Source organism: Symphodus melops (assembly GCF_947650265.1).
Source record: "Symphodus melops genome assembly, chromosome: 5".
Lineage (NCBI taxonomy): Eukaryota > Metazoa > Chordata > Actinopteri > Labriformes > Labridae > Symphodus > Symphodus melops.
In genome coordinates, this window is record NC_136695.1 from 11,215,724 (window position 1) to 11,236,251 (window position 20,528).

The 20,528-nt window shown below is 41.3% G+C and overlaps 2 protein-coding genes across 2 annotated transcripts in view; both read left to right on the forward strand.

The window, feature by feature from the left end:
• The first annotated feature begins 736 nt into the window (after positions 1–736).
• Positions 737–20,528, forward strand: part of LOC306824090 (microtubule-actin cross-linking factor 1-like) — a 54,459-nt gene continuing 34,667 nt past the window's right edge. Inside the window, exon 1 of the mRNA XM_079344066.1 lies at positions 737–990. Coding sequence (XP_079200192.1) covers positions 801–990 — 190 coding nt within the window. The 5' untranslated portion in view covers positions 737–800. The remainder of the gene's footprint in view (positions 991–20,528) is intronic.
• LOC306824087 (plectin-like) overlaps positions 14,847–20,528 on the forward strand; it is a 115,158-nt gene continuing 109,476 nt past the window's right edge. The window contains exon 1 of the mRNA XM_079344056.1: positions 14,847–15,181. Coding sequence (XP_079200182.1) covers positions 15,091–15,181 — 91 coding nt within the window. The 5' untranslated portion in view covers positions 14,847–15,090. The remainder of the gene's footprint in view (positions 15,182–20,528) is intronic.

Genomic DNA, 20,528 nt, shown 5'->3' on the forward strand with positions numbered 1-20,528 from the left:
AGGTGCATTTTGGGTTATGGAGGCATAAGGCAACCATGTAGGAGGAAGATTAAGATAAAAACACAACAACAAAAAAAACAAACAAAACAGATGACGTCTTTAGTGTTCTAGACATTTTTTTCTTGACTTTCTTCTCCTTTGCTGATGTAAGCAGAGTAAATTAAATTAAGCCATGTATGGCTAATGTCACAAGTTTTTCTTTTGCATATAAACAGGTAAAGGTCCATATGCTGTTATCATGGATATGAAGCCTCTCCCTGCAGGCATGTCCACAGGCCACTATGTGTCTATCAATCCAATTTGCATTTTATGGACACTCTATCACTCAGTATTTTGAGTTTTATCTTCCCATAAATCTTTGGCAGTTAAACATTTGAAGAGTGAGCACACAGCAAAGAAGATAGCCTGACACAGTGCTCACTGTTTTGTTCAGCTCTGGTGTTTCTGCTTGAAGCTCTTGGTTCTTCATGGTTTCAGAATAATGAGTCAGAGGTTTAATGATTAGCCTGGTGAATGGCCCAGTCTAATAACCAGGGAAATAATCGTGCTTTGTATTGCATAACTTCTAATGAACAGTTTTAAATTAAGAAAAACAAATTATATGTAGCCATTAAGGTGACACAAGTAGAAATAAATGTATTTTTTAATGTCATACTGTAGGTTTGAAGTCTGAGGTGGTGCTGTGTTGGTCTTCATATTCAGCAAGTGCTTTAATTGGTTTGGGGTGTTGAGATTTTGTTGGTGTTTTTCAGACCAAATTTGTTACACTCTGTCTTTAAATGCCTTTTGGTTGGTAGGTGATGGCGAACCGCAAAGACAGACGCAGGGATCGACCCCCAGTGGAGGAGACCTATGGAGAGAGAAGCAGCGCCCTTTGTCCAGGAGACACCCTTCCCTGGAACCTGTCCAAACACCAGAGGGTGAAACGCTCCAAGTCAGCGTCAGGGGAGGTCCTGGATCCAGCAGAGCGAGCTGTTATTCGCATCGCAGGTAGGACGACGACAAGAACTGATTGCTTGTTTCCCCATCGTTCTGCACTGTGTGTTGTAATGTTCTCGCTGTAACACTAGAAAGCTGACCTTCTGTGTTTGAAGCCTTCACCTTTACTGCAGTGAAGCAAAAGGTTTTAAAGCAGCACAACAGAATTCAACTGCAATGTGTTTGGATCAGGCAGCGCTAAAGTGAGAGGGATACAGTGACTTTGGCCACGAGTAAGCAGGAAACAAAGCAGCCTTCACCCCCCTGGCACACGCCTCCAACATATCCAACTCTCAGTCAACTTCTTATGCCTCAAATATGAGCTATTTAGACTAAAGTCATCGTTTCTACCAGGCTGTAAAAAGAAGTATTATTTCTGCTGCTACAACAGATATGTGAATATGGCTGATAATGGGACTCCCTGATCAAGAAAATGCTTTTTCTGCATTTTTTTTATGCCCAGTGTCCACCTACGGTCTTTTATTGTGTGCCGGCGTCTTTTGTGTGAGTTGAAAATCTTTCGACTTTTCAGAAAGGCGCTATTGATACCACCGGCGCTCTTTTCCACATGTAAGATCTTTCCTGTTTTGTTGCCACCACGAAATGTGTCTTGTATCCAGATCCTCTTAACGCCCTCTCTACTGGGTCAAAAAACGACCTTGAATGAAAAAAAACAAAAAACAAAGTAAAAAGCAACAGTGTCGTTGTCAGCAGACTGTTAAAGACAGGAAGGACATTCTGCGCTTTTCTTCTCACCACACAAACGATTCATATAAACACTTCTGAGTGCTCAGATAGAATGCAAGGTGAACATGGACTTAAACCTGAAACCAGGGGAAGTCAATGAAACAGCGCTCATGATCTTATGATTCCATTTAGTTGTAAGCTATTGTCCACAGAGGCAGCTGGCTGCTGTGAGCAATCGACTTTTGAAACAAGTTTACAGGGATAAAGGGGCGTGTATTTTAAAACGTGTTTTATACATTCATCAGTTGTTGTTGTTGTATCCAGCTGTAGTCAGAACAAGAATCTCCCTCTCTTTGAATATCATTATGAACAGAGTATCCTTTATTATACATAGTGTTGCCACATCTCCTCATGAAAACTCTTTAAATCTCAACCATTGTGAGAATGTCCTCGTTTATATTTTGGCAAAAACTTGGTTCGTAGAGGGCTGAGTTACATTTTTTTACTGGTGTTGTGGTTGCTCATCTTTTTTATGTGGCTTGATTTATTATTGTTTTGAAATAGCATGAAGTATCTGTTCGTAGAATGGTATAATTGTGTAATATATAAAAATTGGCTTAGTCATAAATCCTGACCATATTTGTCCCATTTGCCGAGCGGAGGTTCACTCGACTGTGAACAGTGTGATGCAGTATCTCTATTCCTGCTTGACTAAACATCCTGAGCTGCTTTACCTGGTTTAAAAAACTTGATAAGCTTGGTCACTGAGTAGGTGCTAACATTTTACAGTAAGTTATACTGTAAGCAAAAAGGAAACACAAGACTTTACGTACATACAGTAAGCTACCTCCTGCAGACTTTTAATGGGTTTTGCCAGCTTGACAGGATACGCTTCCATGCAGGCACATACATTAAGGTCAAGGACAGTAGCAAAACAGAGACATTAGTTTTCAAAGTGTGAGGTGTGGTTCATTTTTTCTCAAACAATAGGCTGGGATCCTTTCCAATGCTGGAAACACATTATTTATTTACACTGCAGGTTAGCAGTGCCACTGCGGTGATGTGCTGATTACTAAAGGCCAAGTGTTGGGACACAATTACACGAGTCATGGTCGGTGAAGGCCTCACACCGAACTGACTGCAGCAGTGAACCACAGACATCCTGTAGGTTTATCAGAAATGTCAAGTTATCATCTTTTATTATATGTGAAAATATGTACCATGTGTACAGTATATTGTAACATGGCTTGGATCAGTAGGGATAGAATATCATATAACTGTTATTACCCAATAGTGTTATTTATGTGAAGACCAAGTGCATACTAAAACAATTACCTCAATGCAGTAAAGCCTGACTCAACAGCTCAGTGTTATAACCCAATATTGATTTGTCACAAATACACTGGAGACATGTTGGCGGATATTCAAAAAGAAACTGCATTACATAAATTGCAAAAAGAGAAGTGTTGGAGAATAATTAAAATAGAGCTTCCGCTACTGAAGCAAGTTTGAGTGCGTTAGGCAGGAAAACCCCCACGTCTGCTCTAAATGAAGAAGACTTGGTCTTAAAACGATGTTGGTCTTTGAGACGGTTGAAAGCTGTAACGTGTATATTCTTGGAGGATCTCTCAAAGGGTCAGAATCAAGAGTTCTCCATCTTTGAGTTTTGCAGTGCTCATTTTCCGTGTGCCAGTTTTAGCAACAATATGTCTTTGATGCAGTTGTTTGGGAATGCTGTTCCTGCCGGAATAAGAGGAAGTTTGGATAACTTTAACACCTACAATAGGTCTGCGTCCACATCCTGCACTGCTCTTCCTCTCTTTAAGAGAAGGCCAGGCCAGGCTGTGTCAGCACCCGAGGGTGAGGTTGAGCTGTTGTAGTGAGCTCTGCTGACTGACGAACTCCCTGCTATGAAATCACTGAGTGTACTTTGATGAGGATGTTGGAGAGGGGTGTCAGAAGTGGATTATGCACAAGTTCTTGTCAGCTCTAATGTGCTGTTTTTAAAACTGAGAAATCCCACAGTTCTGCGATATATTGAATATGTTCACTTATGCTGACATGAAGACAATGAATGCTACCCTTTTATATCTGTAGTAACATTAAGAGATAGTTCCAGCCATTAACCCGTGTATTAATGTATCTAAAGCTTCTGGCTCATGGCTTGGCGATTAATCCCAATTTAATAAATGTTGAAGAATTGTATTTTTAATGAACACATTTGTGAAAGTCTGGATTTATCTCAATAAAATACACTTTATGTTAGGTTAATGCTGTCCACCAAACATTGCTTTATCACCATGCGTACGTTTTACCCTAATGCTAACTATCAGCTACTCTCTCTTTAATTAGTGCTTATAACATCAACGCAACATTAAAGCAGCCTGGACACATCGTCAGTGATGTTAGAGTGTTTCAGGTCTTTCGAACATCATCTATTCTCACCCAGGCGACCCAGCTGGGGTTGATCGGGCTCCTGCTTGTGTCCAGGTAGCGCTACTCCACCCCACCTCTCCTAATCCACAGCCACCTTGAGGCAACCTCTGCTGCTTCCGTGACCTCCTTGATGGCCCTTCACTCACTGGCCCCTGTAATGCCTGGGATGTTGTAGGCCCTGCAGAGACACCGGCCAGCGAACCCTCTGCGTGATTGCATCCCACCTCAATGGGCTCACACCGCGCTCGCCACCCGTGGTTCCGGCACTCCTCCACTAGCTCAGTGTATTTTGCCCTTTTTCTCTCATTGGCCTACTTGATGCGGTCCTCCTAGGGTACGTTGAGTTCCAGTAGAACCATTTGCTTGAAGGTCTCGGAGATAAGTAGCATGTAAGGCCGCAGTTTTGTAGTGGCAACAGCTTCTGGGAATTTCAGTTGCTTCCCCAGGTCAACTTTCACCTCCCAGTCTTGTGCTGTTGCTCGCAGGCCAGATGAGGTGGACCAGACAGCTGGTGCTGACTTCTTACCAGCCCAGGACAAAAACAAAGGCGTTCTTCACTGGGCAGATTTAGCTGATTTAGTCAAGGAAAATACAGTTCTTTGGATTTTTTTTCTGGATTTAGCAGGGACATATTGCAAAATCATGTGTTCTGTACTTTATTTTTTTAATTTATTGCGATTCATATTATTATTGCAATATAGCCCAACACATGGCATATTTATGTCCTATCCTGCAGGCCTATTCGACATGAATGGCTTCAGATATTAAAACAAAAAATGTATATTTTGATTTGTTGTTTGTTGTTAGATCAGAATGAGGACTCTAGAAGGCTTGCTGCTGAATGAAAAAAATAATCAAATAGTCTCCTTCAGCTTGCTGGAGAGGAAGAGAAGGGTGCAGATGGAATTCAGTCCTAAGCCTGTGTGTCTCTCTTCCATGATGCGCCCACAGAATGTGTGCTCAGAATTTGCACTTCTTGACGTATGCTTCCTTTGATATGAAGCAAAATATTTCCTGTGGACTCAAAGTTAAACATGACCACGGTCCTGTGTGAAATATTCCTTTGCATGGTTTGCATAGAAGTACAAAACCCATGTAAAAAATGACAAAATCATTACAGTTTGAGTAATTAAATTAAATGAAGCAGGACACACCATTTCTGAATAGCAGTTTCAAGCTGCATAGGTGACAGATTTATTAATCCACATTTTGACACTGTTAAGAACCAGAGTGGAGGGGTGAAGTAAACCTTTTAGTTAGTGTGTGTGTCACATGTACAGAGGTCATAGTTCTCCAAGCAGGCAGTCCTTGGTTTGAATCGAACCTGTGGCTCATTTCCTGGACTCTCCCTCTCCCTCCAGTGTCTGACTCTATGCACCGTCCTGTCTGTAAATAAAGGCACAGAAAGTCCCAAACTTAAAACCTTCAAAAAGAAACGCAGTGGTAGAAAGAGGCAAAGTTGTACATGTTTTTAGAAGTAATATTTGCCTATTAACTTTGTAATCTTAGCCACGACTCTAAAGTGCAGCTGATGACTGGCTTTATTGACCTGATCTCTTTTCAGACACCTTATGATGCAGTATGTGATGTATTAACGGCCTCATTTATGCATTTGTTTTATGCTGCATAGATCTTACCGCCTCCTCGTGTACAGTTGTTCACAAACCACTGAGGGTGAAACTACTCCATTCAGTCAGTCAGCTGTCAGACTGCTCGCAGGGAGGATTTACTGTCCTCAGTTTGGCTTTGAGGTCAGTAGAAGAGGAGAGAGAGGGTCAGAGGTCACCTCTGGAGCTGGTCAGGAGAATGTACAGAACTTTAAGTACATGCATGAGATCAGTACTCTGGGTGATATGTTAGGTACTCCACCTTCAAGTAGTTTACCTTGAGGAGCTTTCACCTTATAAAGAATCCAAAGTAATTCTAGTTGTTTAGTCAGTTGTAGTACAAATGTATTGACCTAGTCTTTGCAATCTGTTGAGCTTTTTATAGGTAGCAGAGCGATGGGGTTTAATGGCTTTTCACCACAACGCTGAAAAAGGCTGCTATTTCAGCTTTTTTTCTCAATAACTCTCAAATATTCAATACCAGTCGGCCTCTATCTCACAGGAAGGATCCATCAGGCGGGAGGGAAAGCTGTGGCTCAGCGAAGAGTGCGTTGTCTTCTAAATGGCCGATGGGTGGTTCAGATTCACACCTCCTGCAGTCCGCATTTCAAAGTGTCCATGGGCATTAGCCATTGGAGTTCGAATGCGTGTGGACGAGATAAGATTGTGCCCATTTGGTGGGACTCTTTGCTTAAGAGCCTGTGTCACCCTTTCACATGACAGGTTCTCAGTATTAAACTGCAAGGGCTCTACTGTAAGTATTTGGACCACTCGAAAGTGCAGTCCATGAACCATTCAGCCTGGACCTTTTTAGGCAGTTTACAGAAATGGAGGATAGAAATGACATAAAAGACTTACAAACAACACATTTATAGACAGTCATTTGATGTAACATGGAGCTGAACGCCAACAGTCTTTGCAGTCATGTTGTGTGTATTCCAGAGTTAGCTCTGAGAATCCATCTGTATTTGAACGGCAAACATCTCTGCAGACTCCTCAATTATTTATAATGGGGAGGCTATGATCTGACACTGAGACGACGCCACACAGAGACTCTCTCACAAACACAGATACACAAACAGAAGCAGATTATGGCCTAAGTGTTAAAATGATTACAGTTAATGAACAGAGCCTCTCGTATAACCACGGTGTTACATGGATGATGTATTACAGGCTGTATGGGGAATCATGTGAGTCACCCACTCCCTGCCCCTCATGTTCTCATGGTACACTATTATAGGAGTGGAGAAAAGACGATGCATCTTAGGCTTTGTCTACATTTAGGTAGGTGTTTTTGAAAACAGGTTTTTCTGTGCTTTTTTTGCCTTTTGTACATGTGGAAACAGCGTGTTGGATCTCTGAAAATGCACCTGCTGAAAGCTCCTTCCAAGGCGAAGATTTTATGAGTCCAGTTAGCAACGTTAAGACCAGCACTAGATGGCTACCTACATGTAGACGAGGCCTAAGATGTTGGATCTCTGAAAATGCACCTGCTGGAACCTCCTTCCAAGGCGAAGATTTTATGAAACTTTGTTTGAGGCATTTATGTGTAGACTTTGAAAACACATTTTTGGGCTTGTGATGTTAGACTGTGTGTCGGTTTCTTCTCCTTTTGGCGTCACTGTGCGACACTGTCACTTTAGTTGACGCGAGATTAGTGCAAACGCCATCTAGTGCTGGTCTTAACGTTGCTAACTGGACTTTACACAAGCAATACATATACAGTGACTTTCTCACAACGTTGATGAGCAGAGACGCCAGAATGGACTACTTTGAAAATGGAATGGCCATTGCAAAGGGGTGGCGAGAAAATTGAAGCATGTCATGGACATGGTTTTTTGTATTCAATCCGTCAGTCAACCATTATTCGTATAGCGCCAATTCATAAGAACTGCTATCTCGAGACGCTTCACAAAAGAGCATGTAAGAGGATATGCAGGGGGACGTGTCAGTCTGGTGGTATTGGCTTGTGATTGGCGGTGGTTGAGGGGGCGACACGATTCGATAGCATGCTCATGACAGCTGTGAAAGTGTGTTGTGCGTTTTCATGTGGACGAAGAGGTTTCTGAAAACTTAGCGTGTGTGGACAGGATCATTTTTTGATACAGAGGAGGAAAACCTCTGTTTTAAACAATACCCGCCTACGCGTGGACAAGGCCTTATTATACACAAATGCACCAAGTCCACCACTGACAGCTACTCCATAGAAAGACATGAAGAGTCCTGCCCTTGGGCTCCTTTCGTTATAGCACAATAGAAAGCATTGAATAAAATAATTAGAGATGAATAATGTCATATTATGTCTTTCTCTTGATCTCATTTCCTGAAAGCGTCATAAAAACGTCTTTGTGTGAAGTCATGCTTCTCAGGCTCAGAAAAAACCCCATCTTACCTGCAGATTACAAAGTTGATCTTAATAAATCTCATTTTATAAAAATGAAGCACTGCACTGAACTAAGCTGTGTTTTTTTTTTCCTCTCAGAAAGCTGTGACCCATTTGCCCACTAGATGGCGCTTACTGTCAAAGAGGCTGGTACAGCCTGAAATGTTCCTGGAGAGTCATCCCAGCTTCTGGAAAAATGTGTCTCATTTCCCACAGCTGTCTCAAAGAGCATTGGCTATATAGTGTGTTCCTTGTGCCTCTTGTGATACAGAGTGTCGCCTTATTGCAGCAGGCTATAAGGTAAGACGTCATTAGAGGGTCTTTCAGACAAAAACAGCTTTATTCCTGCACCCCCCCCCCCCCCCCCCCTTTTTTTTTTTTTATACTTTCAACCTCTAGACCTTTACCATTCCATGCTCTGTTCGGGAAAGAATGCCGGACCTCAACATCAGTTTCAATTCCTGTCAGTGACCTGTGACGACTTGAACAGTTCCAGGCAAGAGAAAAGGAGAAATGCCCCGTTACCTCTGACTTCTGTGTTTTAGTGGGTTTGAGCCAGAAATGTTCATCCAGAAGAGGGAGCCAGCTCTGTTTCTATGCTTGTCTCTCTGTTATTTTACCTTGATTACAGTAACATTGCACTGCTATTGCTCTATGACGTATCACTATCAGCCAAAGCGCTGCATGGCTAATAGACGGAGAGGTGTGATGGGCCTCTAAAAATTGTGATGACAAGAGGAGTCAGGGGAAAGAAGGAGGTGAAGATGATGGATCTTTTCATGCAGGAACTCTGGACCCGTCAGGGCCGGAGGGCTGAAAATGCAGATAAACTGCTCTCTACTTATAATACATGATAAATGAGATACTTGTGACAGAAACAAACACATATTCATCTCTGTGTTTCATTTAGAGGATGAGGTTTTAGGATGAATTGCCCTTCTTTAGCCCTTTGTGGTATTGATCATAGTCTGCTGCTGACAATGATAAAGAGTCAGTTTGAATTGAATGAGACATCTCAAAGACATCCTTTACTTTATAGATCATTTCATTTCATTCGAAATCCAACTGAGCAGAAATCCTGTTCTAGTTTAGGTCGGTCATTAATCCCCCCTTAAAAACATCTGCCACACTTCTGCTCAGAGGCTTGTCATCTTCCAAAGCCAGTCGATCAGTCTCGCTGGTGGCCAGTTTTACACTCTATTTGTGTATATGTGTGTGTTTTTGTGTTTGTATTTTTCACATGGTTCTGTTTGTTTCCCCTCATGGCTTTTTTTCCATCAGCAGTGAGCTGTTTCCTTTTTTAATCCCCCTGATGCTTGAGTGTGAGGAGGATGCGCTTTTATTTGTGAAGACTCATTTTTAGAACCGACTGGTGTGAACATTCTTTTTTTATTCATGTTAATGACGTAACCTCACTTGTCTAGTGAGTCGGTCCAAACAAAGTGAAAACAGAAAGAAGCATGCTTGTAAATAAACAAAACACTGCCTGTTTACTCGGCAAATAACTTGTGAATGTGATCAATGGTGCACACATTGCAAAATGTACCTGTTTGGGTTGACAGTGTGAGGATATCTGTTGTGTAATTTTAAAGTTTTGGGCAGCTGTGGCTCACTGGTAGAGTCGATCTCCTCTCGATCAGAAGGTTGGTGTTGTTGAAGTTCTCTTGGGCAAGACATTGAACCCCTCCAAGTGACATAACCAGTTGCATGTGGACACACATGAAAGTGATAAGTTGATGCTGCTGTGTGGGTGAGAGTTTGACTGGGTGAATATGAAATGTAATGTAAAAGCACCTTGAGCATTAAGCGCAATGTTGTTCAAAATGTTATATCCTGATAAAAAATATCTGGTTTTATTAGGATCAGGGAATCCAGCTCACCCAGAGACAGGATTTAGGGGAACACAATCCAGATAAGCAGAGCTTTAAAGGTGCAACCCTCTGCAAATTGTGTTCACAGGGGGCGCCAGAATCTACACAAACTGAAAGACATTCACAGCAGCTTTAATTTGGATTAGAGTGTTTGCTGTTGACGGGTTTTGGGGAAATATGTTTAGGAGGACAAAATCCTTTTTTTTACAACCCTTAAATCAACGTCTTTGTCATCGAAGCAAAACTGTCAACTGTCAAACGTCAACTACCATGTAAACTGTTTTAACCAAGCAGTCTGAATCCAGCCCTCTGCTGGGACCAGGATGATCATGTTTTTATGTTAACCACATTTCTTTCCTCAAAAGTTTTGATCAACTTAACTCGGAGGTTTTACTTTACTAGAAATTGATTACCTGATCTTTTCTGAACATTTTATAGATTTTTCTTTCGCACAACCCCATCTGTAGTTTTAATCGTGCTAATGGACTTTCTAAGTACAGCACATTTTTTTATACCCCAAAATCTTACATTTTACTTCTAAAGGTATTGGTGACTGATGAAATTGAATCTATTTGGACTGCTTATAAGTAATTAGATCTATGATACAACATATGATGTTTTAAGATCGTAATGTGTGTTGTACTACTTTCCTTAAAGATCAATCCTTTCATCGATTAAATTTAATGACAACACAGGAGGGTCGAAAGTGTATGAGGCTTAAGATGAGGGATGAGCTTTTAACAACCAATAGAAAAACATTTATCATACATCAAATAGTGATTTTAATGGGTTTTTTCCTCTGGAAAACAATATTTTGGAAAGTGAAATCTGAAGAGTAAAAAGTAACTGAAGTGGTGGAGTAAATAAAGTTGTACAAAATAGAAGAAGAGGTTTGTCTGGCCTTTATTTGTATGGGTTACGGATGTAGGATATTATAACTATGTTCTTTACATTCATCCTCTGGGACCGTTCACATACATTAAATGAAGTGTTAATGTACATGCACAAGATGCTTTATGTATACATATAGGTCACACACACGCACACACACACACACACACACCCCCACCTACACACCTACACACACACACACACACACACACACACACACACACACACACAGCTGTGTTGAGGGTTTCAAATATACATTGCAACATACAGCCGAACATTCAGATCCTTAATGTGTGACCTTGCGTGAGTAAACAAAAGACCACATGCATGTGCCTGGAGTCTGGCCTGCACCTGTTCAGTATTGTTGAATGAGATGTGGGAGTCAAACTTTTGGCTGCAAACACACACACACACACACACACACACACACACACACACACACACACACACACACACACACACACACACACCGTCACACACATCCATGATCACCCCACAAGATCATGAGCCTTTTTTAAGTCACAGCTTAACTAAATAAACAGATGTCCTGAAGCCAGATTTGGGTGTCGAGCTCTGGCAGTGTCCACTATAGGCTAAAATGATCCTCTCAGTACCCTGTAATATATTTAAGTATCTCCTAAGTGTCACCACTACATGTGTTTAGGAAACTGATGTCAGGAGATCCAGCATAAGTGGCTGTTAAAAGTGGGTGAGGTGTTAAACGTTCAGTTTTATGTACCTACACTTAGCTTCTACTTAGTTCCTAGATAACATCCACTTCACAAACATCACAGTGATACTAAACATGGACAATCTGAGATTACAGTGGCTTGGACTACTGTTTTGTTTTTATTATCATAACTGGCATTGTTATTGCTATTCTGTACAATGCTACACAAAGCTGTATTAAACACAGCATTGCATTACATTGCTCCGGCTTCATATACAAACAGGAAGCAGCAACAACTGTCAAGATTGTTTAAACTCAAGTGTAAGAGTTGTACATTTGATGGCATCGGAGCATCTCGTCTGAGCATCGTCATGGAAACCATGTGTGTGCACTTTCCTACAGTTCAGTTTTAATATCTACAAAGCTAGACTGTGCGAGTACAGAATGTTTCAAGTGCCCAACAATCTTTCTCGATTAGTGACATTGATCGGCTTCATCTTTTCGATATTCGATTTGTAAATTATTTTAATATCGGACCTAATGTCGATAAAAGATTGTGGATCCGTCCCACCTCCAGCATTTCTATTCCTCTGCTTCTTATCTACGTGACATTTCTTCAAGTAAATCCACATTACTGCTATAATCTTGTATTTAAATCAGAGTAGTATAAGGTCTGAAAGAAAGAGCAAACGTGTTGAATTGAAATTGTCTCTGACTTCTTTTGTGTCTGCCAGTAAAACTTCCTGTTGAGTGTTGAGATGTCGACCTACTGTATCTATACACACACACACACACACACACACACACACACACACACACACACACACACACACACACACATACAGTACACACAACCGCTCTCATTTCCACAGCAGTAATGAAAACAGGGAGTTTGGAGCAGACTTATCATGTTTCCTCTGAGGGAAGTGTCCTGGCTGATGTCAGTGCGGCCTTGGCCAGAGATGTCTGATAGTTGGGCTAAGCTGCAGGGATTTTCCTTTTCCTACATCAGATTGCTACACTTGTGCTACAAGAGACTCCTACGCACACCAGCATGATGTCTTCTTTACTCTCCTCTTCATTTTTATGTGGCATACATTCATAAAACTGCTCAACAGAAAAGGTCTTTTAAGATTCCAATCCAATGCTGCAAGACATCACTGTATGTCTCTGTTAGGTGTCTCCATCCTCTCTCTGTTTGCCAACACCACCGTTGTTAATCATTCTAAATGCCACAACCTGCATCGGTATTTATCATAGTATCTCATGAAGTCATCTTGTTTCTTCACCACACTCACAGCTTAATTGAATAAAAGTAACCAATGAGTTCTTGAGATGTTGACATGTAGCTGACTGGTTTCTTACCCATCATTCCTTTATGTCTGGAATGGCTGCTCAGGGCTTCTGTTTGAATATTCATGGTTGTCCCAACAGTTGGATGTCAAGGGCATGTCTGCTCTGCAACCACCTCTGAATGTATTCATGGTGCTGCAGACATCAACTCTCTCAGTGACTAGAAGAGACTTAACAGCTACCAGTTGGACGGCGTTACTGCAGCACAGACAAGGCGGGGCATCGGCTTTCCTGTGACATACAAATTGACTGATATATAGCAGGAATTACACTATATATATATATATATATATATATATATATATATATATATATATATATATATATATATATATATATATATATATATATGAAATCCTGTTTTACTTCAAGAAACATGGGTGTGAAGGTTATTTAATTTGAAACAATGTGTAACAATAAAAGAAGACTTTGCCACACCAAAGTAAACCATTTTATTTTGGTATGATGTCATGATAGCTCACATGGATCTTTGAGGATTAAAATCATGAACCGTCTGTTCAAAAGTAAACAAGCAAAGATGCTGACAATTTTTCAGAGTTAGCTCAGGTAGCATGCAATGAGCTGTCTTTATCAGAGACACGCGTGACGGGTAGCGAGCCCTGTGGTTCCCTCAAACAGGAAGTGTTAGAATTACAGTAATTACATTTTCAATATCTTTCATTGCTATTGACGTTCCAATGCAGGAGGAAAACGATACAATCGTCATCATTTCAATGATCGATTGTATCAAGTGTGGAAACTTAATGGGTACATTGCAACATGTCTACACACACACACACATACAGGCAATATGTGCACTTTCTATTATGATCTATAGCTAGCTTTAGCAATAACCGCAAGGAAAATGATCTATCTTCCTACACAGTCCCATTTTCTACAGAAATGTTTCTGAGGTGTCACGACTCGGTGTGATTCTGCAGTATAGTTCTCAAAAATGCTTCGATCAATGCAACAGTATAAATGCCTCTGAACTACTGTCATATGTCTAAAATAGAAAAAGACAGAAGATTGTTTTAATTGCTGGCAACATATCTGTGCAGTTTCGACATTGTTTCCAGCTTGTTTTGGATATTAAAAATATGAAATGACTTGATGCTTGATGCCCCTGGGACTTTTGTTGTTGTTGTTGTTGTTGTTGTAGTTGTTGTTGTTGTAGTGGCAGTAGGCTATGTGGCCGTGGCTATGTGTGTGATTAGAACTTTACACAATTGTACAAAAATGTAATTAAGATCTGGCATCATGTCAACTCTACTAGCTTAGATATTAAACCATTTGACACTTAAAGTAGAATCTTCTAGATGACTGCTTTGTTGTTGGTACTGTATAGTGTCTCACTTACTCGTCAGGTCAAAGTAAGTAACCAACATGTTCAGTAGCTATCGGCCACACAGGATTATGGAAGAGACCCTTCTTAGTCAAAGTGATCAGAAAGTTGCATCCTTAAAATATTCGTTGCACCTTATTCTAGCCAGGAAGTCCCCTTGATATTACATTCTGAGATACATCTCAAAAAACACCTTAAAGTCACCCGGAACCTGCAGTGTGTCTATTTTTACCTGCAAGCAGCTTTTGTTTCACTGGACCGTTTGACAGAATTTAAAACAGATGTATCAAACACACTGTTCAATGTGATTCAGTCTGGCATTTTTCAAGCAATAACATCCAAGAGAACTGAATTTGTAACATTTGTCTGACAGTTAGAGGAGTATACTTTGGCATCCATCGCAGTCTAATCCAGCCCAAGTGTTCGCAGTGAGCCGTATGCTGCTGCTCTGCTCTCCTTGCTGCGGCTGTGCTTCTGCTTGGCAAGCGTCATGCTTTCACTGTGTGCGCGCGTGTGCGTCTGCTGATCCAGTCTGTGTATCTTTAAGAGGAGGGGCCTGACATTTCTATTAGTATTTCTGAGCCAGGCTATGGGAGGGTATGGAAGAGACGGGGAGAGGGAGGGTGGTAGGAGTAGGAGGAGGGGGGGGGGAGTTGGAATGAAGTTTGAAGCTGTGGAGGGTTCACACACAGCTGAGAGAGCAGACAGACAGACAGGGGACAGCACAGGCTCCCTCACATACATCCAGACACTCCGAGACAGAGAGGGAGAGACGCTGACCCAGAAGAGAGTAGAAGAAGAAGAAGAAGCAAAAACATCAAGAAGGAGGAGGAGAAGAAGAAGAAGAAGAAGAGGCTGAGAGTACCGGTATGGCAATGTACGAGCCCACCTACCTGCCTCCCAATGCAGAGGAGCAGGACTTCATCCAGGCTTATGAAAACGTCAGAGAGATGTATAAAGGTAGGAGCCTGCACTCACATTACAGTGATGACAGCTACGGCACGGCGACATGCTTGATGGAGGAGGTGTCTCTGCATGCGTGTTTGTAAGGGGAGGTTCTTACTCCTCTGTCTACTGTTGTGGGTTTTTTTTTTTTTTTTTTTCAACCAGGCACAGGTGCCAACACGTGATTGTTCGCACCTCGCCATGCCTTTGATCATTTTGGTTTGTGTGTGTGTGTTTGTGTGGAAGAGAGTGGCAGCCAAGGCATGCTGCATATTCTTGACTGCTGAGTGTTTTATTGATTGGAGCACATGTTCGCTGTCACTCCTCCACGCTGCGTCTCTGACTTGTGCGAGCCCGCTGGATTTACAGACGTGCTTAACTTTGATATGTGACCGTGCAGCAACAAACCGGCTCCACTGGCCTCTGACCTCGGCAAGGCAGTGTAATGGGGGGGGTTTAGTTTAAATCTGAGCGCTCTTGCTGATTGTTATCCTCCATCCAGTCACAACAGAGGACATTAACAGGTGCTGCTGAGCTCCAGTGAAATTCATTAATACACCGCGGGTAGCTCACGGCTTTCTTCTCAAATCTTTATCTCATTCTATCCCCTTCATCCTGTCGGTGTGCAGCGCAGCATGTCTAGGCTGGATTATCTTACATACTTTACTTTTTTTGGAAATCTTCACGCGGGGAAGAAAAAGAATCAGAGAAAGACGGATGACTTAGTTCCGACAGGTGTAAGACAATCCAGGTCTGTGAAGAGGACCAATCTTTCCGAACCTTGGATACTCTTTTACTCTGCTCTTTTTTGTTGTTGTCAGAGGATGTCAGCAGCATCTTCCAGGTGCTTTTCATTTAGGTTTCACTCTTGCCTATATCACACTAGTCATTTACCCCCCCCCCCCCTCCGAGTTTTATCACATCCGTTCCATGAGATCATCAGGAAGAGGGAGAGAGCTCTTCTATAAATATTGCCCCAAATGTTTTTTTTCTCTCTCTCTCTCTCTCTCTCTCTCTCTCTCTCTCTCTCTCTCCCTCTCTCTCTCTCTCTCTCTCTCTCTCTCTCTCTCTCTCTCTCCCTCTTGTTGTGAGAATGCAGCGGTTGGCCTTGTGCTGAATCACTGTCGCTTGTTTTGAGTGCATCAGCATGTTTGTATGTTATTCTTCGCCTGCTCGCCCATTTTGACATTTCTTTTTTTTAAGACTGCGCGCTGCCACATTTTTAAACCACTCGTACATTGATTTCTAGACAGCAGTCTTATATATGTAAACAATACGCTCCAATGACAAATAGACAGCCACGTCTGGGTCATGGGGTTGTGTTTGGTTTGTAAGTCACAGGACAAAGGGTGGATTGCATAGAAAGGAGGAAGGCATCAACTGTACATACAGCTCTTTAGGTTTGAGGGTTCTTTGGCAGCAGGGTCATGTGAGGAGTGAAAGACTGATAGGAAAGAACAACATTGCTAGAAGCACATTTGAATTGTATTGTTTGTGCATTTTGTGAGATCTTTGTGTTTGTGGTTCGTTTTGTGCACCAGGAGGTAACGTGAAGCAGAGGCCGGCCCTGTGGCAGGTGTTTATTTTCCAGACATTGCTGTGTGTTCCTTCCTTGACATCGTCTGTGCTTGTCTGATGTCTTGCGCTCCTTATTAAGGCACGCTGATGAACCAGCCAATAAGAGAGCTGAGTTTATTACATCTCAACTCATTTGAGAACATACTGCAGAATCACACCGAGTCGTGACACTAAACCTCAGACACATTTCTGAAGAACATGGGACTGTGTCGGAAGACTTGACAAACTATGGAAAGTACACATATATCGACTGAGTATATGTGTGTGTGTGTGTGTGTGGAGATGTACCCACTAATACCTCATGTGTCAAACATGTTTGGTTGGTAAACAATCTCAAGGCATAGCAGTTTTAGATAGTTCTTCGTCAGATACTCATCTTTGTCCTTGCACTATGTATCCACTGGCGTGTCCACTAAATATATGTCCTTGTCAGTATTCTATAGAGACTTCAGGTTTTTTTTTTTTTTTAAAACACAGACTTTGGCAGATCACAATATTTTTCTCCAGATTTACTCATGTATTTTTGTGTCCAGAAATATGAACACAATACATACTGTATTCAACCTACATACTGAATCATAAGAAGTTTGTTTGGATGCATCTTGCTCTGTGATGACAGGAGTAATTCCCTTTTTAAATGAACCCTCTGTGAGCTCAAAACGTTTGAAAGGCTTCATCTTTGGCAGCCATCATATCAACGTGTACAGTTTCTGTACTGAAATTTCATCTTATGTAAAAACTTTACTGGTTGTTGGAAAGCTGTCTTTTGGTATCATCGCTTATTGCCATGCAAAGAAATTAATTTGCCTGTGAAATTGCTGATGCCTTCGAGATACAGCTCTCAGCTTCCAGGTGTGATGTTTGCTTATCAGAGCGCTGACAGCGTTCTTATGTCTAGCAAAGTTTTCCCCTCATTGGCATAATGGCTGTGTGTACTTCCCTGAAGTGATGAGCTTTTGAACTGTAGCAGAAAGTATGTCCTTATTCATTTACCATTGATCTGTCACTGTGTGTTTTGAGAAGAATTACATGTTTCAAGTGTATTTCACTGAAGTTCATAGAGCAGCAGCAATCTATTAGACATGGGACAGTAGTTAGTGAGCTGGTTGGTCAACCCTTTTGGTTCTGACTGACATACCTCTGAACAAACTCTGAAAAGATTGCTATAATTTTCCTCCTTCCTGGACTATAATCACAACTATTGGATGGGTCGCTTTTAGTTTTATATTGCCACTTTAAGTCTCCTTGGGGATCATTTACAAACTGGTTGTGATCCCCTGATGGTTCACTAAGCTCCATTATCAGAGCCAAGTGTAGAGTTTTTTTATTTTTTTTTTTAAACTTTTGATTAGTTACCATAAGTTATCAGTCGTTTGTGAGATGACATTCCCATCAGGCTCACGTAGCAAATTGTATATCCTATTGTTTTATAATATCTTACTGACACAGTGAACTCGAGTGTTCGAGGTCATGTTGTGCTTGCTACTTAGCTTTGTTATTTTAGTGTGTTAGCATTCTACCATTATAATTTGTGCTATATTTGTTTTCATATTTTTTCACATTGGAGATATATGTAACATATAAAGTGTTCAACTATAATACAGTAAAAAGTCAAGCATTAAATTCACCTAGAATTGGACGCCAGGAATATTTCCCAAATGGCTTAAAATACAATGAAAGTCAATCAGCCAGTTGGCTCTTTCTAATGTTCCTCACTGCTGCCTCATTGCCTCCATCTCAACTGTAGCCGGCTGGTCGGTAAAGGCCTGGCTGTCTTCCCACTGTCCTCTAATGCAATTTATTCTAACAGCTGATGCCTATGTCACTGGGCTGCCTGTGTGGGGGATTGCCATGTTCATGTCAGGTGGACTGCTGAGGTTGCACAGACATGGATGGCATCCATATTTCCCCACTGTGTGTGTCCTACAAGGCCCTGTCCTATGCCCTACAGGGCTTAAAATAACCCCTAAATATAGCCTTGGTCATGTTCAGCCAATTAAATAGTTATTTTTGGCAAGCTTGATTGTCTGCTACGGGTAATTAAAATTCCAGTTTCTTCTTGGCTGAAAAACATCAAACATTTGTCAATTATAAAGCCAAGGCTGGCTTTGATGTGCAGAGAAGGAACTGCTGTGTCCGACAAGAATAGAAACCACGATTAACAAGCTGTATTTTTGCTGTGTTAGTGATAGGCTTTCATCACTTTTTTAAAACCAAATAAACACTGTATGGTGCAGCTATCTCTATGAATGACTGTTAGATGACATTTTTAGAGGCGAGAAGTGACGTGGGAAGTGATTTGTCACTCAAATTTGTGAATGAATGAACTATTTAAAAAGCTGAGAGGCAACACTGTATTTGCAAGTTCATGTTTGCATGCTTGAGTAAAAAATACTTTAAAACCTTGTCTGTTAAAAGCTTCTGAGTGCTGGTTGTGTTTTTCCCATCATACTCGGTCCAGATCGTGGCTCTGAGACCGGAGAATTCTTTTAAATTCTGTCCAACTGCTAAAACTAATAATATCAATTAGGGAAGTTATGTTCACTTCCTGAGATTAGCTTGACAGTTTGTGGATGGCCTTTTTTTCATCTTTTGTCATCTTTCCCAGGAATTTCAGAGTATTAGGCTGGCTGCCTGTGAGTGTTACTGAATGTAATAAAGAGTTCAGAGAGAACAACTGGTGAGGAGCCTTGAAAAAACCCATAACCTGCAACTAATGAACACTAAACACTATGTATGGCACAGATATGCATAACTTATTTCTCCCCAAAACATATTCTACGATAAATGAGGCGTATCTACATTTCAGTTATATTACCTTTACAGTTGAAATCACAAAAGAGTGACTCAGTGTCTTGTGGCTAAATTACATTTGGGTTGTCAATCCGATAATGCGATGTTTCCTGAAGATATAAAAAGTTATCTCTACGTCTTTTATGGTGTTTTTACATATCAAGTAACGGTCAACTAATACCCGACGCGATACAGCCGTGCGGGCAGCTCTGTGTGGCTCTAACAAACACAGTGGACCTTTAAGCTAACATTGTGCTATAGTTGATTTGTCATAATGACAGTGCTAATATGCTAATATGCTGTCAAGCTTCAAGCTAGGATGTTCACCTCCTAAGTTTAGACTGATAGCCAACACTCACTTATTAGCATTAACCAAAAATACAAAAGAAAATGGTAATGCTCACACAGATACTGATGTATTTTTCTTTGAATATTTTTGGAACAGTTTGGTCCCATTACATGACATATTTGAGATATTCTTCATTATACAGAGGGATCAACTCACAGAGATTTTATACCACAAAGCTTTGTCTAATTTTCGTGTGTGTGTGTGTGTGTGTGTGTGTGTGTGTGTGTGTGTGTGTGTGTGTGTGTGTGTGTGTGTGTGTGTGTGTGTGTGTGTGTGTGTGTGTGTGTGTGTGTGTGTGTGTGTGTGTGTGTGTGTGTGTGTGTGTGTGTGTGTGTGTGTGTGTGTGTGTGTGTGTGTGTGTGTGTGTGTGTGTGTGTGTGTGTGTGTGTGTCCGTCCATGCAGAGTCACAGAATCCCAGTGCCACACCCAGATCCCTGTGTGTGGTACTGGGTATGCATGCGTTTTGTGTGAACGGAGGAAGGTTTGGTAAGTTTTAGGTTAGGGGAATGTGAGTATGATCTAATGCAGTTTTATTAGCTCCTGATCAGATTTTGTAATCATTTATTGTGTTGTGTATTTCGTGTCGTTTGTGTGACTGACTGCTAATGGACTGCAGATGGAATCTTAGCTAATCAGCTAAA